The sequence below is a fragment of the Leptopilina heterotoma genome, unplaced genomic scaffold, assembly GCF_015476425.1.
Source record: "Leptopilina heterotoma isolate Lh14 unplaced genomic scaffold, ASM1547642v1 Lhet_115, whole genome shotgun sequence".
Classification (NCBI taxonomy): Eukaryota; Metazoa; Arthropoda; class Insecta; order Hymenoptera; family Figitidae; genus Leptopilina; species Leptopilina heterotoma.
In genome coordinates, this window is record NW_025110834.1 from 466,243 (window position 1) to 488,222 (window position 21,980).

The 21,980-nt window shown below is 30.8% G+C and overlaps 1 protein-coding gene across 1 annotated transcript in view; it reads right to left on the reverse strand.

Moving 5' to 3' along the window:
• Positions 1-21,980, reverse strand: part of LOC122508959 (ras GTPase-activating-like protein IQGAP1) — a 61,430-nt gene that overhangs the window by 27,954 nt on the left and 11,496 nt on the right. Inside the window, exons 2-11 of the mRNA XM_043622657.1 lie at positions 5,405-5,498; positions 4,127-4,361; positions 3,548-3,692; positions 3,065-3,222; positions 2,482-2,616; positions 2,278-2,362; positions 1,983-2,074; positions 1,305-1,458; positions 1,071-1,234; positions 522-656 (exon numbers count right to left, since the gene is read on the reverse strand). Coding sequence (XP_043478592.1) covers positions 522-656; positions 1,071-1,234; positions 1,305-1,458; positions 1,983-2,074; positions 2,278-2,362; positions 2,482-2,616; positions 3,065-3,222; positions 3,548-3,692; positions 4,127-4,361; positions 5,405-5,498 — 1,397 coding nt within the window. The remainder of the gene's footprint in view (positions 1-521; positions 657-1,070; positions 1,235-1,304; positions 1,459-1,982; positions 2,075-2,277; positions 2,363-2,481; positions 2,617-3,064; positions 3,223-3,547; positions 3,693-4,126; positions 4,362-5,404; positions 5,499-21,980) is intronic.

Below are 21,980 nucleotides of genomic sequence, written 5' to 3' on the forward strand. Positions count from 1 at the left end.
CCATGAATTTTATTAAAATTGTTGGAAATAATTGAATTTCTAAGAAGTGGTTGCTTCAAAATTCAATTTCTTTTAGTGTTTTTAATTAAAATTCTTGTATAAATCCATTATTTTTAATAATCAATTAAAAATATATATTAAAAAATTTAACTAATTTCTGAAGAATTGGAATAATTAAAATTTCTCAAAAATTTACGTTCTTTAAGACGATTTCTAGTTAAATTCATTGAAAAGGTTTCCAGGTATCCAGGTTTTACAGGTTTTCAGATTGCGTGGCAGCCCTGAATTCAAATTATTGGAAAATGTTTTCCTACCGTTCTATTGTAAATAATAACTCTTAAAAAAATTAAAATTTTGGCAAAATCAACTTTGGGGTCATATTTTTGTACTAGAATACTATAAAATTATTTATATGAAATCTCCATCGAAAAATTAGTGGCACACTTCAGAAATTTTGAGCCAAATATAATAGTAAAAATTGTTATTTGCATTCAATAATATCAAGATAAAATTTATACTACCATGACATGTGCTTCAGGACAAGATAAGGCTTGATATGTTAATATAGCACTTCCTGTTTCTATAGCTTTTGTTATCGCTGCAATGGTTGACAAAACTCGAATGCTGACCACAATATCTGTATAAGATACACTTCTCTGTAAAATAAAATTTTTTAACATCAACTGAAAATGAAGAAATTGCACAAAGCATTCTTTTATTGGATAGAGTGCCCAGAGTTCTCATTGTCTTTTAACCCCTTTAGTGGCACTGACGTCATAGGCGTCATTTTGTCAAAGTATTTTATAAACTTTCGTTCTTAAAATTCAATTTCTTGTATTTGAATTTGAATTTTATATTTTAACATAAAATTTTCAAGTTGCCATTATACAACTTAAAAATTTTAAATTTAGTGATTATAGCTAAAAGTAATAAAAATTAAATTTTTTTAATTATTCGTTTGTTAATTGCGTGAAGAATTCCGAACAAAACTAAAATTTTGCATTCTTAGGGCCCTCTCTCTCCTATTGTATTATTAAATGAATAAAATATATAAAATTTAATCATCATACTTGCGACTCGGTACAATCGATTTTCATTTCTTCAAAAAATAAAGGCAAAGCAAATTCATCAACTTTATTTAACAAACCCAAAGAAGGATTAAATAAAGCTTCACAAAATTGTTGAAAGTCATCATTTTGTAGAGCTTGATTTACTTCATTTAAAACTTTCTCTTCTGAAAATAAATAAATTATTGTTTATGTGTTTTGAAAAAAGAATAAGCCAAACTTTAATGAAGAACTAACTCTTGATCATCTGCAAGGAAACAATATTTGCTTCATTCACGGCTTCTTGAAGAATTTTTTGTAAATACTGATAATTTTCTATTTCCCACTCCGAGTTTTTTATCAATTTGACAAGTTTTTCCTTGTAAATAGCAACATTCTCGTAAGAAATATTCTGTAAGCAATTACAAAAAGGTTAAAATTTCCATGATCATTATTTCCTTTGCAAGAAAGATTAATGTAAACTTTTAATAAATCTACCGAAAAAATGAATTACCGATTACATTTTTTCATGATAAATATTTGTTTTAATGATTTGTTAAAAATATTAATATTTCTTGTTAGTTGAACTAAAGTTTCACATTAATTGTTGAAAATATATTAATAATAATTAAATAATTAAATAATTGATAAATAATTGATTAATTAAATAATTGATAAATATATTAATTAAGTTGTAAGATGTAAAATAGTGAAAGGTTCGTCCAGTTAAGGCAGGATTAGATGTAGATTCGACCAATTATTTACAAGCAAGTAGTTTTCTTGAAAAGTAATTTTTAGATTTGCAAGATTCAAGAGTACAAATAAAATGCAAATTTAAGCCTACAAAATAGTTTAGGTGATAACATTATTTTATCACTAACATCTAAAACATAGTCGGTAAGACACTTTTCTATAAACCAGTATTAATTATTTTACCGCAATTTGAAGCACTGGATCTTTTAATGCAGATATTAAAGATTTGTTGTCATAACATACAGATTCTTTTACATTTTGTAAAGCAAATTGAACTGCAAAAAAAGACAGGAATGTGTACAGTTGATTAATATATAATTTTTTAATTTAAATATAGGTATAAGAAATGTAATGAATTGTAATAAATGATCATAATTATAGTCAATTTCATCACTATAAAAGAAAGCAAAACATACAAGTATTGAACAATAAAAATTAAATTTTTTTAAATATGCTTTATTAAAGAATAAATACTCACCATTAACTTGATTTATGTGCCCCTGAATTTCGACTTGTGAAAGAAGTTCATCATATGCATCAGGTACATAACTTTCATTAAATGACTGCAAACAAAACACATGTTAATTATCTTTAATGAAATCCACTGTAAGTTTTGCAAGTTTGCTAAAAGTTTCTGGCGTGGTTAAAGATTACTTAAAAATAGTTCATTTTTTATACTTACCCTATTGAGTACAGCCTCTGCTTTCATCTGCTTTGCTGTAACTAAAGCTTCGTAATAGCAGTTTATATTGTCAGCCTTAATATTGTTTAAATGAGCATCTTTAGTTTGCATTTGGGTTAGCATTGCATCTTGATCCTTAAAATAAGCAAGAAAAAAGTAAATACGTTTCAATGACATTTTTTAATATTTTTTTCTATTTAAATATTAAACTTAACAAATACTATAACCCGATGCGTAATTACGACATTAAAAACAAAATTATTAGTTGTTTTACATACGACAAAGTTACCGTAATAATTTAACGTATAGGATACTATATAGGATGCATTTCAGTACCTATTAAAAGAAAAATAAAAAATCTGAACCACTTTCAGAAAATTGTCTTTTCTATTTCTTAAGGTTTAATTTTGTTCAGTTTATTATGAAAAAAAAGCAGAAAATAATTTTGGGTCGTTAGCGCAAATGTTAAAACTGATCGCAAAATTGAAATTAAAGTTCAAAGAAACACTTAAGTATATAAATTTTTTTAAATCAGGATCATTTATACATTAAACTGTATATACAATTTTATAAACTTCATTACCTGATTGAAAATAGATTGATTGATAGCAATTATTGCAGCGTGTAATGCAGCAGTGTCTTCTTCCATATTATTAGTCAATAGACCACCAATTTTTTGAAAAAGTGGCATTTGAATATTGTATTTTTTTAATTCTTTACTAACAGCATTAATTTCATCCTCTATTAAGAAATAAAAATCACATTTAATGATAAATTTTAAATAATAAAACTTTTAAAGAATAATTATCCTTAAACAACACATTTTCTAAATTCTAGGAAAATAATAAAACAAATACATTCGCACAAGTGGTCCGAAGCGAGTTTATAAAAATATTAACATAAACAATAAATATTATCAAAAAAATATATATAAATATTATTAAATTAAAAACAATAAAATACAGGATTATTTATTTCATTGTTTCCCTACAATTTGCATATTATATAAATAGCACAAACGTTTAAAACTGATTAACAATTTTTTGAAGAAATTATGTACACACACCTGTAAAGTTTACTTTTCCATATAAATCCTGAATTTGAGGAGCTTTGCCCAATTTAAATAAATGCGAACTTAATGCATGAATGCAATATATAACTCTTGGCATATTTTTCTTGTCGTAAATGTCTGTTGTTTCAGGTTGGAAAGCCTAATTAAAATAAGAAAACTTTTATAAAAATACTTTTGCATTTAATAATTACAAGGACAGCATTTTATGACGCTGAAAATTACTGGATTATGCGCTGAAAAACTGATTATTATGCGAAATTATGGGTTGAGAAATTAAAAAGTGCACTCTGTCGAAAGTTTTTCGAAGAAATTCATGATGCATTTGCATGGAGCTATACCGGAAAAGCATAAAAATCATTCTAATAGTGAACTATTATTGTTATTGTTCTAGAAACAGGTTTAACTTGTTATTTCTAAAACTTCAAAAAACATTTTAACTTTCTGTTTAGTCTATCAGAAAAACTACATCTTATTCTTAAATAGCAAAAATATTTAGTAAACAGCAACTTAAGTACAAGCTCAAAGTATCTGAGATATATTGATAAAATTTTAGATAGTAAAAAAGTAACTTACTATAGGTAGTTCTGTTATTTTCAAACTTTTCAAAAAATGGTTTATATTGTCCGTGTGTCGAAATTGCAAACCAGCAACATTATATCGTTTCTGCTCGATGTCATAAATTTTGTTTAATGGAAGAGCCTCAGGAACCATAAAATGTCCAAGTTTAGCTAAATATACTCCATTTCGCAAATTCTCCTCCAATTCCGTACTTGGGGGAAGTTTTTCTCGTAAACATGATTCCATCCACCTAAAATATATTTAGAATTTAAAAAAAATTAGACTAAACCCATATGCTTCTTCTTTTTTAACCGTAGAAGTATAATTCGTGACATAATGAGAAGGTCTAAGTACGATTTAGGGGAAGTACCTACAGTTACATGAAAAGAAATAGTTGACAGATCCAGATCTGTCATAATATGTCATATGCGCCGTTCACGGTACGATATGAAAGTTGTCAGTTAGCTGCGATAAAATTGATTGTCGGAAATAAGTTTTATATTTTTAATATTAATAAACGTTATATCTTGCTTTAATCTTAATAATGGTGTTAAGTGATTTATCCTTCTAATAAATCAGAAATGGGATGATTAAAAGTGATAAGGATGTAAAAGATATTCGAGGATTAAAAAGTGCTTGTAAAGCGAGTCGTCGGCGTGGTTACACGTGTTTGATCGCTATACGAGTATTTAGTAAAGTTAAGTTTCTTTTATAGTGGTTTTGTTTAAATATGTTGAGAGTTCTGTTTTGGTAATGGAAAATTAAGAGTATCAAAGGAGGAGGTTAGAAAGTTTTTATTTAGAATACTATAATTCGAATCTCCAAGTGGAAAACATGTCTAAGAGCCAGGAGGAAACCCTTGAGCAGAAATTATCCAAGGCGCTAAGTGAAATAGATAGACAGAAACAACGACAAATCGAGGAAAGACAACAATATGAAAAACTACTAAATACTAAAGAGACTGCATTAGAGGAAATGCGGCGCGCATTTCTTGAACAAGAACTGATAGTGCAACAAGCTCGCACACTTACACATGCTCAAAAGCTGTCCTATCCATCTCATTGGATAAAGCGACAATGTTAACAACTGCATTCTTTCAAATATCATCAGACAAAGTAGAGTAAATCTGGTTGGCATTTGTCGTTAAAAACACTTATTAACGTTCAGTACAAGAGAATTTTTACATCTTCATTACAGCAATATTAATTACATAATATTAAGTAAGTTGAAACCTATTTTAATATTTCTACGTTTTAAAAAGTAACCTACAACCAAAACATACTTCTTACTCACTTTTTCGCTTCCTCAAGATGACATAAGTACTCATAAGCAAGCGTCTTATGTCGCTGTTTGTCCATTTCTTCACCAGATTGTGGTAAATGGTCATCTAGAAAAAATAATTTCTTTTTGATAAAAATGTTTTAAAATCATATTTAGTTACATTTGATACAACATGCAAACTTAGAAAAAAATAAAATTTGAATTAGCTTTCAACTATCCAAGTAGTCACATTAAAATTTCCGCCTAATGGCAATATTACCCTGTAAAATTACGTAATATTATCCTAACTTGGTGTTAACACCGAGTTAATTCCCATTGGATAGTTCTAACAAAATGTTAATAATTATTATTGCTAATTGGATTTTCGGTAACTCGGTGTTAACATCGAGTGAACGCCGCTAACTTGAGTTTCTTGTTTCTGATCTAGCTTTACCTCCACCATCTCATCTACTCAATATCTTACCCTCTTGTCGTCAAAAGAGAGAAGCGCATTGAAGGTGTTTTCGGTAAATGATCGAATTATGCTCTAGATTATTTTAGTAGTTCTCAATTTAACTTTTAAATTGTGAAATTTAAAAGTTGTAAAATTTACTATTTTACAATTCACAAAGTTTTATACCAAAATTATTTCGAGCTTTTATCATTCAAAATTTTATTTATTCGCGTTAGAAAAATTACACCATGATCTCACAACAATTCGAGATATAGGACAAAAACTTAATTAAATCTAAATTTAGAAACTAATTATTGTTATCCTTTCTTTCGTTTCATGTAAAATAATATCTGTAATTGTCGAGTCAACTGTCTGAAGATAAGAAGCTTAAAGATTTCAAGAAACTTTTGGATTATTTATTTGTATTTCTCTATTTTGCCGAAATTATATATTTTTGAATTTTTCCCGCTGGTCAAACATAACCTATCTTTTGTATATATTGAATTTTTTGATTATTGTGGATTAAAATCCAATTAAATAAATAAAAAATATTATAAATTATTATAAATTTAAATAAATTCTTTTGACGTACCCTTGAATTCGGATATTTTTAAGATGCCACTCAATATTATTGTATTTTTACTACTTTAAAAATTTGATGATCGACTTCGTTTCCTGGAGAAATACTTAACAATTTTCTGTCCTTGGAAGGCTTTATCATACATTGAGAGCTTTGCTCGAAACTCTTATTGAGCCCTATAATTTTCACGTTCTTGTATCAATGTAAGTTTAGGATAGGGAGATATTCAGTCGTCCAGTCTTCGTGCGTAAATGTCGCTTAGTCTTCTGGGATTACAAGAATTGATATTTACCACGTCTAATTTTATATGGAAGAGGATTTGATAATTTACCATCTTGCGTCAAAAATAATTCTTTTCGAATTAATTTGTTATTGAAGAATAACAAGAATCCAATATTTTTTAATCAAAATTGAAGAATTAATTTTTAAGAAGATTTAAATTTCCTTTTTGTTTGGACCAACCAATCAGCGTGAAAGAATTAGAAGATTTCTGGACTAAACAATTAAAATTCCTTTTTATGTCGCGTGAATCTAGTTTTGTGATGTGACTTTCTTTTTTTTATGTTGACAACGAATTTCCTAGGCGATAAACAAATACGCCATTTTATTCATTCTTTGTGTGAAATCGTGAGAGACAAGTCGTCTTATTTTTGTCACCATTTTTTTGGTCTTATTTTTTTTATTCAATTTTTGAATAATCTGGGAGAATCTGGGTCAAAACCATTGGGGAATTTCGAGAGGAGTTATCAATTGGAAATTCGTTGGCCGTGTATTGACATATTCTGGTACAAATTTAATTTTTATTTTATGTATGATATTTCAAAATTGATTCTATTTTCTTGATTTTTGAGACTGGATTTCTTTATTTTTGGTTTAACTTAATAATTCAAATCTTTAATTTTCATTGAGATATCATTCATTTATTATTTCTTTTCATTGATCTGAATAAAAGTCGAAATTATAATTTAATCGTATTGTCCATCCTTTATGTCTCGAACTGAAAAAGAATCCTTATTCTATTTTATAAAAAGTTTAATATTTGTTCAATTTTCAGTTTGACAAATTTAAATGTCTCGGTAATTAATATTGATATTATATAGAATCACGTCAATTTTGTTAAACCTCAAAATTATCGATTATTGTCAAAATGACTGTTTAATTTAATTTATGCCTTAACCTCAAAAATTCGAACTGATTGAATAAATAATTAATTTCTTATTGTTAAATTTTCTTGATTTAATTTTTGGATATTTTAAATATTTGTTTAATTTGTTAAATAACGAACTCGCCCATCTACTATTTTCCATCGAAGGATTGTAGCTAGTCAGCAATGCCGAAAGATTTTGATTGTGATTTCTTTTGATTTTTAAATTCAGTCTCCTTTATTTCGCGATTAACTAATTAATTGATCAATAATTATCCTGATGGCCTTGTTTATTGACAATTAATATGTTTTTCTAGATTTCTTTATTTTGTGATCAAATTAATTGATTGATAATTAGCCTGGTGGCTTCGTTTATCGATAATTAATTACTTTGTTATCAATATATCGAAGGCGTTTGACAGGGTAGACCACAATATACTATTAAATAAAATGAAACTAATAGGAGTTTCTGAAAATATGGTAGATTTTTTCAAAAGTTATCTTTCTGACAGGTATCAGGTTGTAAGGGTTGGTGGTGAAATTAATGAACCTTTTTTAGCAACTTCAGGGGTATCACAGGGATTCAGGCATTCCTCGTTTTTACTATATGCTGATGACCTTAAATGTTACAAAGTAATTAATCGATTTACCTTTCAAAATGACACCTTTGATTTGCAAAAAGATTTAAATAAACTACAAAAATGGTGTGTTAATAATCATTTAAGTATAAATATAAAAAAGACTTACACTGTTTCATTTTCCAAAGGTAGAGTTATGTTAAATAATTATACTATTGATAGTCATACATTGGAAAAAGTAGCGAGGGTGCGTGATTTGGGTGTTGTCTTTACCAATAATCTTGCTTTTAATGATCATATATCTGACACTGTCTCAAGGGCCTCCAAATCCTTGGGATTTGCCGCTTGTCAGGACGATTATCGAATATGCATGCATTATTTGGTCACCTTTCTACGTCTTCCTAATAATTAGAATCGAACGAGTTCAAAATAAGTTTCTGAGATTCGCAGCGAGGATGTTCAATATTCCCTTTGACATGCGAACACATGATTATGGGGAGTTAAGGGCAGTTTTAAATATACCTTTGATAACTCCGCGTTTTTATTTTATTGATATGACCTTCATGTACAGACTTATGAATGAAGCTATCTTCTGTCTCTCTCTCCTTTCTATGGTAAATTTATCTGTCCCTAGAATGTTTTCCAGACGATATTCACTATTTTCGGTGGCATTCCATAGAACTAATTATGCGGTAATAACTCAATATTGTTTTGAATACTAAATGAACTATGTAGTATAAAGTGGCAACCGAGATTTAGTTACACAAACTATATTGTAATTTTTTTAGTTTTAACAGTACTTGTGTACGAAAGGGCATGTCCCGTTATGTTTCTAAAATAAATAAATATTTTCTTTCTTTGTTTCGTGTTCCAAGAAAGTACTGGCGCCCAAAGCATCTTCCGTAGGTAACCCTTTTATTAATTGATAATTTGATTCCTTTTCTTTATTTTCTTTAGTTATATTAAAGTTTAAAAATTTAGGGATTACAAAATAAATTTAAATAGTTTGATAAATTTTCAGGAATTATTATCCTTCACAACTTTTAATAGAAGATTGTCTCAAAGAGTTTATTGGTCCAAGGATTCATTTTTGGAGACTGATATTATTTCATCAGCAATGAGCAGGAACCATTTTGAAAGAATCAAATCCAAAATGAAATTTTACAAGTTTGAAGATAGTAATTGTAAAAATAAAAGATTTTGGCAAGTTAGTTCAATATTAAACATATTTCGCAAAAACCTTGTACAATTTGGAATTTTTTGCACGGCTGTATCAATTGATGAAATAATGATCAAATACTTTGGCAGAAGTATTCTAAAACAATTCATCAAAACAAAGCTCATTAGATTCGGAATCAAGATGTGGGGTTAATGTCGTGCATCTGCTTACTTATATAATTGTGACATTTACTGTGGAAAAAATTCCAGTAATAATGCGGTTTTGGCAAATTGTGCTCTGGGAAGTCAGATGCTTGAACCGCTTCTATTTAAAATCCCTCCAAAAAAACTGTTGAACTATCATGAATATTTTGACAATATATTCTGTTGTCCTGACTAGCTGGTGAACTTAAAAAACGCGGGTCGTCGTGCAACTGGTACAGTCCGAGATAATAGAATAAGAGAAAAAGATGATATTCCGAAAAATGCTTCCAGGGGAACGCACGCTGTCAAATTTGATAAAAACAGTAGGATTAATTTCATTACCGTTAAAGATTCGAAGCACGTATCAATTTTATCGACAGCGCCAGGTATGACCCCTTTAGCTTCTGTAAAACGATACAGTAAAGAGGTTAAAGAAAAGGTTGACATCCATTTTCCAAATGCTTTTAGTAACTACAATATGTTCATGGACGATGTTAATGTTCACAACCAGTATTGCAGTCACGTGTTGCCAATCGGGAGATAGAAAAAATTGACTTGAGTAATATTTGAGCGATTAATTCAATCTGTTAAACAAAAAGTTTAAAAATCCTGTTCAAACAGGCACATGGCGAGTAGAGAATTATTGTAAGGTACAAGACGTCGAAGACGTCGAGAGCATAATATAAAATACAACATAATATAAAACATAACATAATAAAAACAGAATATTTGGTATCCATTAACGATACAAAAAACGACAAACAGCGCCAGTTTATTATTGGAGAACTCTTTTACGGCAAAGTGAAACATTTCTCCTCGTTAAAACCGTCTGAACTATTTACGGACAGATATTTCATCTACACGGAAAGAAAAAGTCTAAAGAATATTCTAATATATTATAGAAAAGTTTGACAAGATGGACAATTTATAATATTTATTTGATTTCCTGAAAATTATTTCAAGATGTCTAAGAAACTTTATGTTGCGTATGATAAAACGTTTGAAATGTATTAAAAAAATTATAGATTATAAATATTCTCATATAATAGAAAAAATGTTTTTAATTGTCGTAAAATTATTATTATATTTTATGAAACTATCAATATACAGAAGTAAAATTATTTTAATACTTATAAGAAAGATGAGTTCAGATGTGTATTCCAGACAAGTTTAAAAAAATTACTATACTGTATGAAATATTTTGAAGAATCGCGCACGCGTCAGTTGCACAGTAGTCTGCTGCGCATACATTTTCACAATGAGAATGTCTTCTAGTATCGAAGGACCACCTGCAGCGTGCGTTGCGTAGCTAGTTGGTTAGGGTTGCGTTCTATTAATATTAGGGTTGTGCGTTCGATTCCAGTCGTTAGTAGATTTTCTGTTAGGTAGGCTATCATTAAGTATAAATAAATGTTCAGAGTTTATAGTATATGAATTCTGGGTGCAATATCAAGATACGTGGTGCTTTAAAAAAATTTAAAAACTAAAAGGTAAACTATATAAATTTTTTTTAAATAAATTTTCTGTATGATAAGTTATTATACATTTCATTGTCAGGTTTTACATTTATATACAGTATAGTAATTTACTTTATATTGATTCAACATATTTACTATACTGTATTAAGAATCTTTCAATGAATGTAAGGATTAAATATTTCATAGAAAGGCTTTGTATTTTAAAACAGTATTGTAATTTATTTCATATTGATCCAAATTTTATTCATATTTGTCTTTATTTTCTTTAACCTGTATTGTAATTGTTATGAATATTAATTAGAGATACAGTATTGAAACATTTTTAAAAAGTGACTCTTGTCCAACTTTTTAATACAAACATTAAAATATTCTTTAGACTTTTTCTTTCCGTGTAATATCACAAAGGGAAGTTTCATCGCAGGAATCGAAGTCATAGACTGGAATAAAATTGACGAAATTTCTAAAGCGATAGCAGAATTTTTAAGGTTACCAGATGCAAAATCATACATTGGTCATTGCTTTCGTAGAACAGCAGCAACACTATTATCTAACTCGGGTGCAAAATAGTATACATTACACTGTCAAAAAGTTCGAAATTCCTGCATCGCGATGCATTGATAATCATTTCACGCAATGCAGGAATTTCGAACTTTCTGCCCTTATAATGTAATATACTATTTATCGTATGATTTTATATAATTCGTCGTGTCATACAATCTGATAATTATTGAGATAACATTCGGGAAACGTTGTAAATGATATAAATATTAATAATGGTAAGTATTATAATGATTTTAGTATTGACTTTTTGTAGAGGTAATATTGCTATTAAAATCGGTACTCAAAGCGGTATGAAATTCATCGATGAAGCTTACAAAATCCTCTTGAATTTCTTTAAAATTATGAACATATCTCAAGTTCAGGCTTATTTTATATTTGTGGTTCACATCAATAGTCTCGTCGAATAGAATTGCATTAATATTACGATGTTATTTTGTTTTGATTTGTAATTTTAGTGAGATCTTATTTTATTTTTTTTTTGAAAAAATCCATTCATATAATTTTATAATTATTTATTAGCTTTCGCCCGTCGACGGCAGGCATCCTCTGATAATTTTAAACTGAAATTACATACAATTATTAGTGAAAGAAATATATCGAAAAATATCTAGAAGAACATAACCTATAACTTACCAAGAAGGTTTCTTCGCGGAAATTTACTGAATATATAATTTAAAAAAACACAACTTAATTTGTCAACAAAGACACATTTAAAATAGAACATGTTGTTAATAATAAAAATTACAAACGGAAAAAAGGAAAGAAAAAACATGTGTTTGCATGCTTGATCCCTCTTGTTCAAATATAATAGTGAATTACAGTGATAGTAAGTGAAAATGAAAAGTACCTCTATACATGGTAAGGAAGAAACCTATACAGTAGGTAAATTCAAATTTCAAAAAAGCAGCAATTTAAGAAAATTTTAATACAAAATAAATATATTAGTTAATTAGTGCTGAAAATTAACGAATGATAAAACTGATTCAAATTATTTAAATCAGTCTGTTTATTAACAGAGTTTTCGAACCTGTGAATGTGAAACATCTCTCTAAATTTCCTTCGTCTGTAATTTCGTTCGTTACATATGATGTTTGTTGTTAAGGATTAGCAATCACGGTATTTTAACGGTTTATCTGATAAAGCTCTCCAACCAAAGATTCTTTTTTGGAATGCGAACGGCCTAAAGAATCTTACGGACATTTATGATTTTTTGAACAATAGTGACATTTTGTGCGTCTGCGAAACATGGTGCGAGTCCTGTGATTTTAACCCTTTCAAGAGCACCGCATTTCATACCATTGTTTCACCTGCTATCAGAAATAATAAGTTTGGCAGAGTCATGGGAGGTCTTTTTCTCTCATTTAATTCTAACATGTACAGTTTTGAAATTATTGATACTTCGCCTAATTTTTTGTTCGTAAAGTTTGTATATTTTAACTCTGTTTTTATTCTTGGTGTTGTGTATTGGTCCCCGATCTTGGACTGTAAAGAGAATCTAGAGGAATTGTGTGCTACCTTAAATTGTATAACAAATTCTCACCCTGAGTTACCCATTGTGATCGTTGGTGACTTCAATTGCAGAGTAGCTGATCTTAACCAAGTAAGCGCATATCTCTGTCAAAGTATGCTACCTTTCTATTGCAAAAGGAAATCTTTGGACCCTGTTATCTACAGTAGAGGAAGGCGGGACGCATGATTATTCCCCAAATGTCATTTTTCCGAAATGTCATTTTACCGAACTGCACTTTTGCGAATAGTCATTTTTGCGAAAAGCCATTTTTGCGAAATGTCATTTTTACGAATAGTAATTTTTGCGAAAAGCCATTTTTGCGAATAGTAATTTTTGCGAATTGTCATTTTTGCGAATCGCTATTTTTACGAATTGTCACTTTTGCGAATTGACATTTTTACGAATCGACATTTTTACGAATTGTCACTTTTGCGAATCGACATTTTTACGAAATGTCATTTTTGCGAATAGCCATTTTTGCGAAAACTAATTTTTACGAATTGTTGTTTTTGCGAATTGTCATTTTTGCGAAAAGCTATTTTTGCGAATTGTCATTTTTGCGAAATATCATTTTTGAGAAATGTCATTTATGCGAATTGTCACTTTTGCGAATCGCCATTTTTACGAATTGTCACTTTTCCGAAAAGTCATTTTTGCGAATTGTCATTTTTGCGAAAAATACAATAGTGAATCTATATATACCTACAAGTTTACTATTGTATTTTTCGCAAAAATGACAATTCGCCAAAATGACTTTTCGGAAAAGTGACAATTCGTAAAAATGGCGATTCGCAAAAGTGACAATTCGCATAAATGACATTTCTCAAAAATGAAATTTCGCAAAAATGACAATTCGCAAAAATAGCTTTTCGCAAAAATGACAATTCGCAAAACGACAATTCGTAAAAATTACTTTTCGCAAAAATGGCTATTCGCAAAAATGACATTTCGTAAAAATGTCGATTCGCAAAAGTGACAATTCGTAAAAATGGCGATTCGTAAAAATGTCAATTCGCAAAAGTGACAATTCGTAAAAATGGCGATTCGCAAAAATGACAATTCGCAAAAATTACTATTCGCAAAAATGGCTTTTCGCAAAAATTACTATTCGTAAACATGACATTTCGCAAAAATGGCTTTTCGCAAAAATGACTATTCGCAAAAGTGCAGTTCGGTAAAATGACATTTCGGAAAAATGACATTTGGGGAATAATCATGCGTCCCGAGGAAGGCTACTTGTTGAAATGATGGAGTCTAATGGGCTTGTTCTCTTAAATGGTCGTTCCCGCCTTGATTCTCCGGCCTGCTTTACCTTTGTTGGTCCTCAGGGTGAAAGTGTCGTCGACCTCGTTTGGTGTTCCATCAGCGGTCTTCACCTATTTAAGGATTTTGAGGTTTTGGAGATGCCTACACTGTAGGATCATCTGCCTGTTAAATTGGATTGGTTTCAAAGTCCCCCCTATCCCTTACGTGATATATATGACCTAGACCCCCCTACTTTTTTGTTTGAATCGGATAAAGCACAAGAATTTTCAACTTCGATGGCGTTCAGAAGTGAAGTGGGACATCTGGATGTCAGCGTGAATGACCTGAATGATGTACTTATCTCTGTGATAGGTTTGGTGGCTACAGATCTGGGTATGGTGAAACATAATCGTTCTTTTAATAACTGTTCTAAGAGTAAACCATGGTTTGATCGCGAGTGTGGGGTCGCTAGTAGGGCGGTTTCTGATTGTCTAGGACTGTGCAGGGCTTCGGATTTTTCTGAAGATTCAAAAAGGTCAGATCTTTCTTAAAAAAACAAGTTAAAAAAAATTCTAAAAGGGAAGAAGAGGGATTACCGTAACAAACAAATAGATGCTTTGGCTAATTGTGGGAGCTCTGCGCAGTTTTGGAGGGTCATTAATTCGTTCAGGTGTAGACCTTTTCGTGGATCGAATATCGATTTCAAGACATGGCAGGAATATTTATGTAAATGCTATCCGTGTATCAGTCTTCCTGTTTCGTGTAATATCGTTTTTATAAAGGTGTCTCATCCAATTTTGGATGGCGCCATAACTTTTGAAGAGATTGTTGATAGCATGAGAAGGTCGAAAAGTGGGAAGGCTCCTGGTTTGGACGGCATTCCGGTCGTCTTTTATAAGAATTTACCTCAGAATTGGATTCTTTTTATCTGTAGTTTTTTTAATAAAATTATGGACTCGGAATCTGTCCCAAAAGATTGGGGTAAAATCTTAACTAGAATGATTTTTAAAAAGGGCGACCCGGAGGACCCAGAAAATTATAGACAGATTTCATTGGTTAGAAATATCGCGAAAATTGTTACTCAGGTACTTTGCAGGAGAGTGGAGACTTGGGCAGCAGAATTGAATTTGATTCCTGAGTCACAGTCGGGGTTTAGAGGGGGAAGGAGCTGCCTTGACAATCTTTTCACACTGAACTCTTTAATACAAATTCATTTAAGAAATTGCTCATCAGTGGTGTACGCAATATTTCTTGATTTCAAAGGCGCGTTTCCTTCCCTCTCTCATACCCTTCTGTGGTGGAAGCTCAATAAATTAGGGGTTAGTAGTAAGTTGATAAACATTATGAAATCTTTTTACTCAGCTGCTAATACCAATATTAGTACTCATAAGGGAGTGACTGATTCTGTCAAGATTACTCAGGGTGTCCTCCAAGGTGAGGTTTTAAGTCCATTGGAGTTTCTCTTGTTTATAAGCGATTTCGAGAACCACTTTGTCGCCCAAGGATGCAGGGGCCTTTCCATTAATAGTACAAATGAAGTTATTGTAATTGGTTATGCGGACGACTATGTTATTTTGTCAGATACGCCTCTTGAGGTTAATAAAAAACTAAATGCGCTTTACTCATATTGCGTCCTTAATCAGATGACGGTTAACACTAACAAAACTAAAATTGTAATTTTTTCTAGAAAGCGTAATTCTCCTGCAAAAAATTTTAAGTCGTTTAAATACGCGGAAAGTCAAATTGATGTAGTTGATTGCTACGAATACTAAGGTGTACCTTTTTGTGGAGATTGTTCGTTTTTGATGGCGGCAAATAAATTTACTAGCGCGGCAAATGTGGCTGCAGGCACGGTGCTGAGGGTGGTCTGCTCGTCCGGTGCTGATACTTGGTCCTCATACAGTAGATTATTTGAGAGTCTGGTGATCAGTATTTTGATATACGGTTCCCAGATTTGGGCCTTAAATTGTTTGGAATTTATCGAACGTACACAACTCTCTTTTTTAAAGAAACTACTTTTGCTTCCGTCTAATACCCCGGGTTACGCGCTGAGGATAGAATCGGGATCGTTACACCTATCCTTTATAATTTTAAAAAACATCTTATCCTGGATAACAAGGATTGCTAAGATGAACAATTTGCTTTTCCCCAAGCTTTGTTTGATAAGATTAATGAGCTTGTCCCGCAAGGATCCGGATAATAGGTTTAACTGGATTATTCAGTTGCAGGTCTTTTTTTATTACGAGGACTTGACCCCTCATTGGGATAAATTTTTTCAAGATATCGAGAGCCTGGACTGCGGGAACATTCTCGGATTATACCGGGCGCACCTTGGAGACAGGGGTTAAGAGAGATTGTCTTCATCGAGTAGCTTATTGTTTTATCCTTCTCTTTCCTTGTCTCCGGATACGCAGCCATATTTGGTGTCTAAACTGAGTCTTTTTTATAAGAGAATTTTTGCCCAACTACGATTGTCGAAAGTTTATGTTACCAGAATTTTGTTTGGAACAGTCAAGTTTGTGTTTAGTCCGGAAAAATTATGTAGATGTTGTCGGCAAGACTATGAAAGTCTGCATCACCTAATTGTTGATTGTCCTGCTTGGATGTGTGTTCGCGAGTCATTGTTTCCCTTAAATGCGTCTACTGAAACCTACAATAGATTGTTCGAAATCATGTCGTCCTCGGATCTCATTTTAATAAAGGAGTTGTAAAAAATGTTTATTTTGATGTTAAAAGGGAAAGATCCGTATTAGTAGTGCCATTGGTGTGCAGTGTGAGCTGTATATGTTATTTTCGTGTCCAATCATTTAGTTTTTTCTTTTTGTTTTCGCGCTATATCGAACTCGCCTTGTATGAACTTCTTGTTCACTAGACAAGTGTATGTTAAATAAATAAAAATAAATATGATGTTTGTTGCTTCGAAATTAAACAGATGGTCATTCTCATGTGCATGAGTGACCAAAGCTGTTTTTCTACTATCGTTTCTACAATCCCTCTTATGTTCACTTAATCTGTCTTTAATATATCTACCAGTCTCACCAATGTAGCAAGCTCCACATTGGCAAGGTACACAATAAACCAAATGCGAATTTAAAACAAAAGAAGTAGGGTCTTTATTTTTTGAAAAAATTTTAAACGGATCCTTATCATAAGAGAAAACGACACCAACATTGTACTCATTAAATAAATTTTTTTTAAAATATTGCAGCTCATTTACGTAAGGCAAAACGACTAAATTAGTGGAAGAAAAAGGTTCTTTGATATTATTATTAACATTGTTATTTAATAAAAATTGGTAACGTAAATTAATATATTTCTTTAAAAAAGTTACAGGGTAATTATTTTCAATTAGGATATCGTGAACAAATTTCAAATTTTCATTAAAAATTTTTTTTAATCTTTCCTTTTCTTTTTTCCGTTTGTAATTTTTATTATTAACATCATGATCTATTTTAAATGTGTCTTTGTTGACAAATTAAGATGTGTTTTTTTAAATTATATATTCAGTAAATTTCCGCGACGAAACCTTCTTGGTAAGTTATAGGTTATGTTATAGGTTATGTTCTTCTAGATATTTTTCGATATATTTCTTTCAGTAATAATTGTATGTAATTTCAGTTTAAAATATTTGAGGATGCCTGTCGTCGACAGGCGAAAGCTAATAAATAATTATAAAATTATATGAATGGATTTTTTTCAAAAAACAAAATAAGATCTCACTAAAATTGCATAAAGATTGGATAATTGTACTTGATGTCAACAATGGTATTGAAAATTTCTTGACAACAACAATCAGTGATTTTGTTCTGAGTGCTTTTACTAATATATTTCGAGATTAAATAAAGATTGCCGTCATCCCTATATCCACGCAGTGAAATATTTTGTCGACCTAAGAAAAAAATACTTTCCACAATTGGTTTGAATCTGGCTCTATTTTCCACGACTTCAGATAGGCACTTGTCGTTTATCTTACTCCTTATATCACGCCTAGGATCGAGGTAAATAGCAATGAATTCTTTCCCGGTTTCTACAGCACGAGTTTATATACCAGAGTCGCTCCATGCTTTCTTACGCCAGATGGTTTTGTAAACCAAACGCAAATGGTTCAAGTAACGTTTAACTGTTTTTCCATTTTTATGATGTTCTGAAAATGGAAATTGAAAATTGTTTGGCGGCGTCCAAGGATTTTCCAACAATTTATATATTATGAAATCATCAATATTTTGATCAATCAGACTCAGAATCTGTGTATTCTGACTGTAGCACTGATTATTTCACTTCATGAATTTACTCACTAATTTTTAAATTCGAAGAACTGCTCAACGGCTCGGATATGGCTTCATCAAGAGAAATTGCAGTTTCAAATCATGACACATTTATAATGCAAGAGGTCTTTTAAGTTTGCGCTACTAAATCCACTGAAGTATCGACAGGAGTAGAGACTTCGTACCTCCTTCCTTTTGTATATAAGCCACTAGCGTTCTGTTGTTGGTCTGAAGAAGAATATGCGAATTCTGAAGATGGTGAGCACTCTGATTGCAGAATAAACAGCAAACATTTCTTTGAGGTTGGAATCCCAGCTTTTTGGCAAACGACCTCTGGAAATCACAAAATTCGAAAAGTTAAGATGTCCGAGGAGACTTTGAATTTCTTTCAAAGGATAGAGATTTTTTGATTTAATTTTATTTATAAGTGTGATAATTTTGTCAGTCTTTTTTCTTGGGAGACTCATTCTGTTAATTTTAGTGTTCCATTGGGTTCCCAGAAATTGTACTGGCTATTTGTTATTGTACTGGCTATTTGTTAAACAAGAGGCCATTAAAACAAGAAGAAGAAGAAGAAGAGGGTTCCCAGAAATTCAATATTCTGACAATATCATCTAGGTACACCACTACTCTCATGTCTCTGGTATAAGAAGATTCAACGACGTACATACAATGTGTGCTAATTTCATATATCTTAATTCATGGTTCGTCACTCTCCTGGATAGCAGTGCCTCTAACGGAAAAAAACTAAATATCGTCTGCTACTGTCAGATGTGTTTATAGAAATTAAATATTTTTAAAGTTGAAAAGTTTTTCTGTGTTTACATAAATTATTTATGTATTTTCATACATCGTAACAAATAATTAGTGTTCGGGTATATAAATATAGGAATAAACACAAAATTCAGCAAATATATAATAATATATAAATAATATAAAAATTTCCGAGTAGTCGAGTTTGTCTTTGACATTGGTTGGAAAAATTGAAGGGACAGCTACTACTTTTAAATTATCTCTTTTTATTTCATGTTCTTTGTCGTTTATTACATATTTTTAAGTTTCTCAATTTCACATTCTAAAAAATGCAACTCGCAAATGACATGACTCCTCATCAATTCTTTGTTATTTTTTGTTGGAACGATTTGCTTCCAATATTCATAACTATTTTCCTAATAAATGGCAGCAACAAATATTACAATTTAAATTAAGTAGTAGAATTTATCACTCGGTAAAAGATAATATTAACTGTCAAGAAATTTATCAATCCTCCAAGTCAAATAATATTTGACTTGGAGGATTGATAAATTTCTTGACAGTTAATTACAATTTAAAGTTATTAGTCAAATGTTTAAAAGAACAAACCCTTAGTTTAAAGAAAGACAATTTATGTCCTTCTTTAATTAAAAGAGGAGAAGTGCATTTGTCCACTATTTAAATTTACAAAAATTTACTGCTGTAGGTTATGTCATGCGTTCTTGTTTACAACCGAAGTACTTTTTTTATTCGCGAGGGGCGTGATGTCCGGGAAAGTCAGACGAAAGGACTTGTAGTACGAAAAGGTCCCTTGTTGAAGGGACTCCCAAGGATCGCCACCTATCACTGAAAGTAGCAAGCGGACCCCCAAAAAACTGGTGTTGAGATTTCTTGATTATTTGTTTTCTTACAAAAGGAATCATCCGTTCTGGGTTTTGATTGATTTTTTCTAAATCCTCCTCTAGGTTTATAATTTGCACGGCGCAACAATGATTGATATTTATAAGGATATGATCTATATTGATGAGAATGATGTTGCTGGTTTGAAGTAGATGGAAGTGGATCTCTTTTTGATGAAGTTTTTTTAGTCGAGGTATACGATGGGGTATCGAGCCAAATTTGAGAACCACCTGGGGAATTAATAAGGGGAGATAGACTTTCCTTGGAAAATAAATAATCTTTACTAGGAGGAACATTTCTTAAGGCCTTTTGAATATTTCTATTCGGTAATTCCGTAAGAAGACGTTCTCTTCTTTTTTAATACAGTCCACTCTCTTTCAGCAAATTAACTGCATAATCTGACCGAAATTTTTCTGCAATTGTGAACCTTGAGCAAAAGAACTTGACAGTGTATCGGCCATAGCATACAATGTTTCACGAATATTATCTCAATAATTAACAATTGTAACACACGTCGAATCATATAAAGTCATACACATATATAATCCGCAAAACAAAAATCTTTCTTCATAATCAAAGTTCGAAGTACGAATCAATCGTGTTCATCTAATATTTGAAGTTGCGTTCATAATATCCAACAACTGTCACAGAGGACACTTACGCAACACAACTTGCGTAAGTAAAATAGCGCAATAGAATTGACAAATCAGAGAATGTGTTAAAAAAGTCCAATTATCTTATTGGTCCGCTGATCTATTATCCAATCCTCTGTATTGGATATGCTGTTCTCGGGGGACATGCCACTGTGCCTCCCTGGATCAGCGCCTGCGACTGGGACAGTAATTTAAAATCAAGATAAAATTCAGGTCGATTGGACTGTAGCATTAATGCAATCGTGTTGTAAGCGAGGTGTTTTTCACTCATTAAATCAGCGCAAAATTTTCATTATGATCTTGTCATATTTTGTTTCAATAAAACAATAACGTTGTTGTGTGAAACAAGAAAATGATACGTAATGCATTGCTTTGCAAAGTTATGCGAGTTTCGTTCGAACTCATTATTACCGAAATCATATTATCGATGAAAGTGTGATTCCGATAAATTATGCAGCAGTCAACAGGATTCCGTTCGATTTCATAGAGCATTCATTTTCAAACGAAAGATTTAGTTCACTATTTTTCCGAGATATTTTTTACAAGTTAACCCATGAGGTAAGACAATATTATATATATATTATTATTTTTATACATACGTTATGGTTGTAATTGTAACATATAACCCTCTATTTCTCGTCATGAAGAAAGATATACATTATATAGTTGCAAAAATTTTAGGCTATTCCTAAATTTCTTTCCTTTGTCATTATATAAAATCAAACAATTTTTATTTTATATTTTAAGTAGTTTTTATTCTATGTTTATCTAATCAAATATAATTTAATTAAATATTTTTTAATTGAAAATATTTAATTTGCTTGTGATGAAAATAAAAATAACCTTAAAATTCCAATAGATTTTTATAGATACCATTCTTCGAAACCCCCTTAAAAAATTTTAGTTATTAATAATCAATTTATAGTTACCATATTTTTAAATATAACATAATGTTTTATATATTTGTAGGAAAAGACCAAAATTGCGATTTCTGAGCTGGGACAATGCATTGTCATTTGCAAGCATGACATAAGAAGACATAGAAGCTGCGGAAAAATTAGCTAGAGAAGAGATGATAAATTTTTTAGATGCCGATTCAGATCCGAAAGAATATTATGGGATCTAT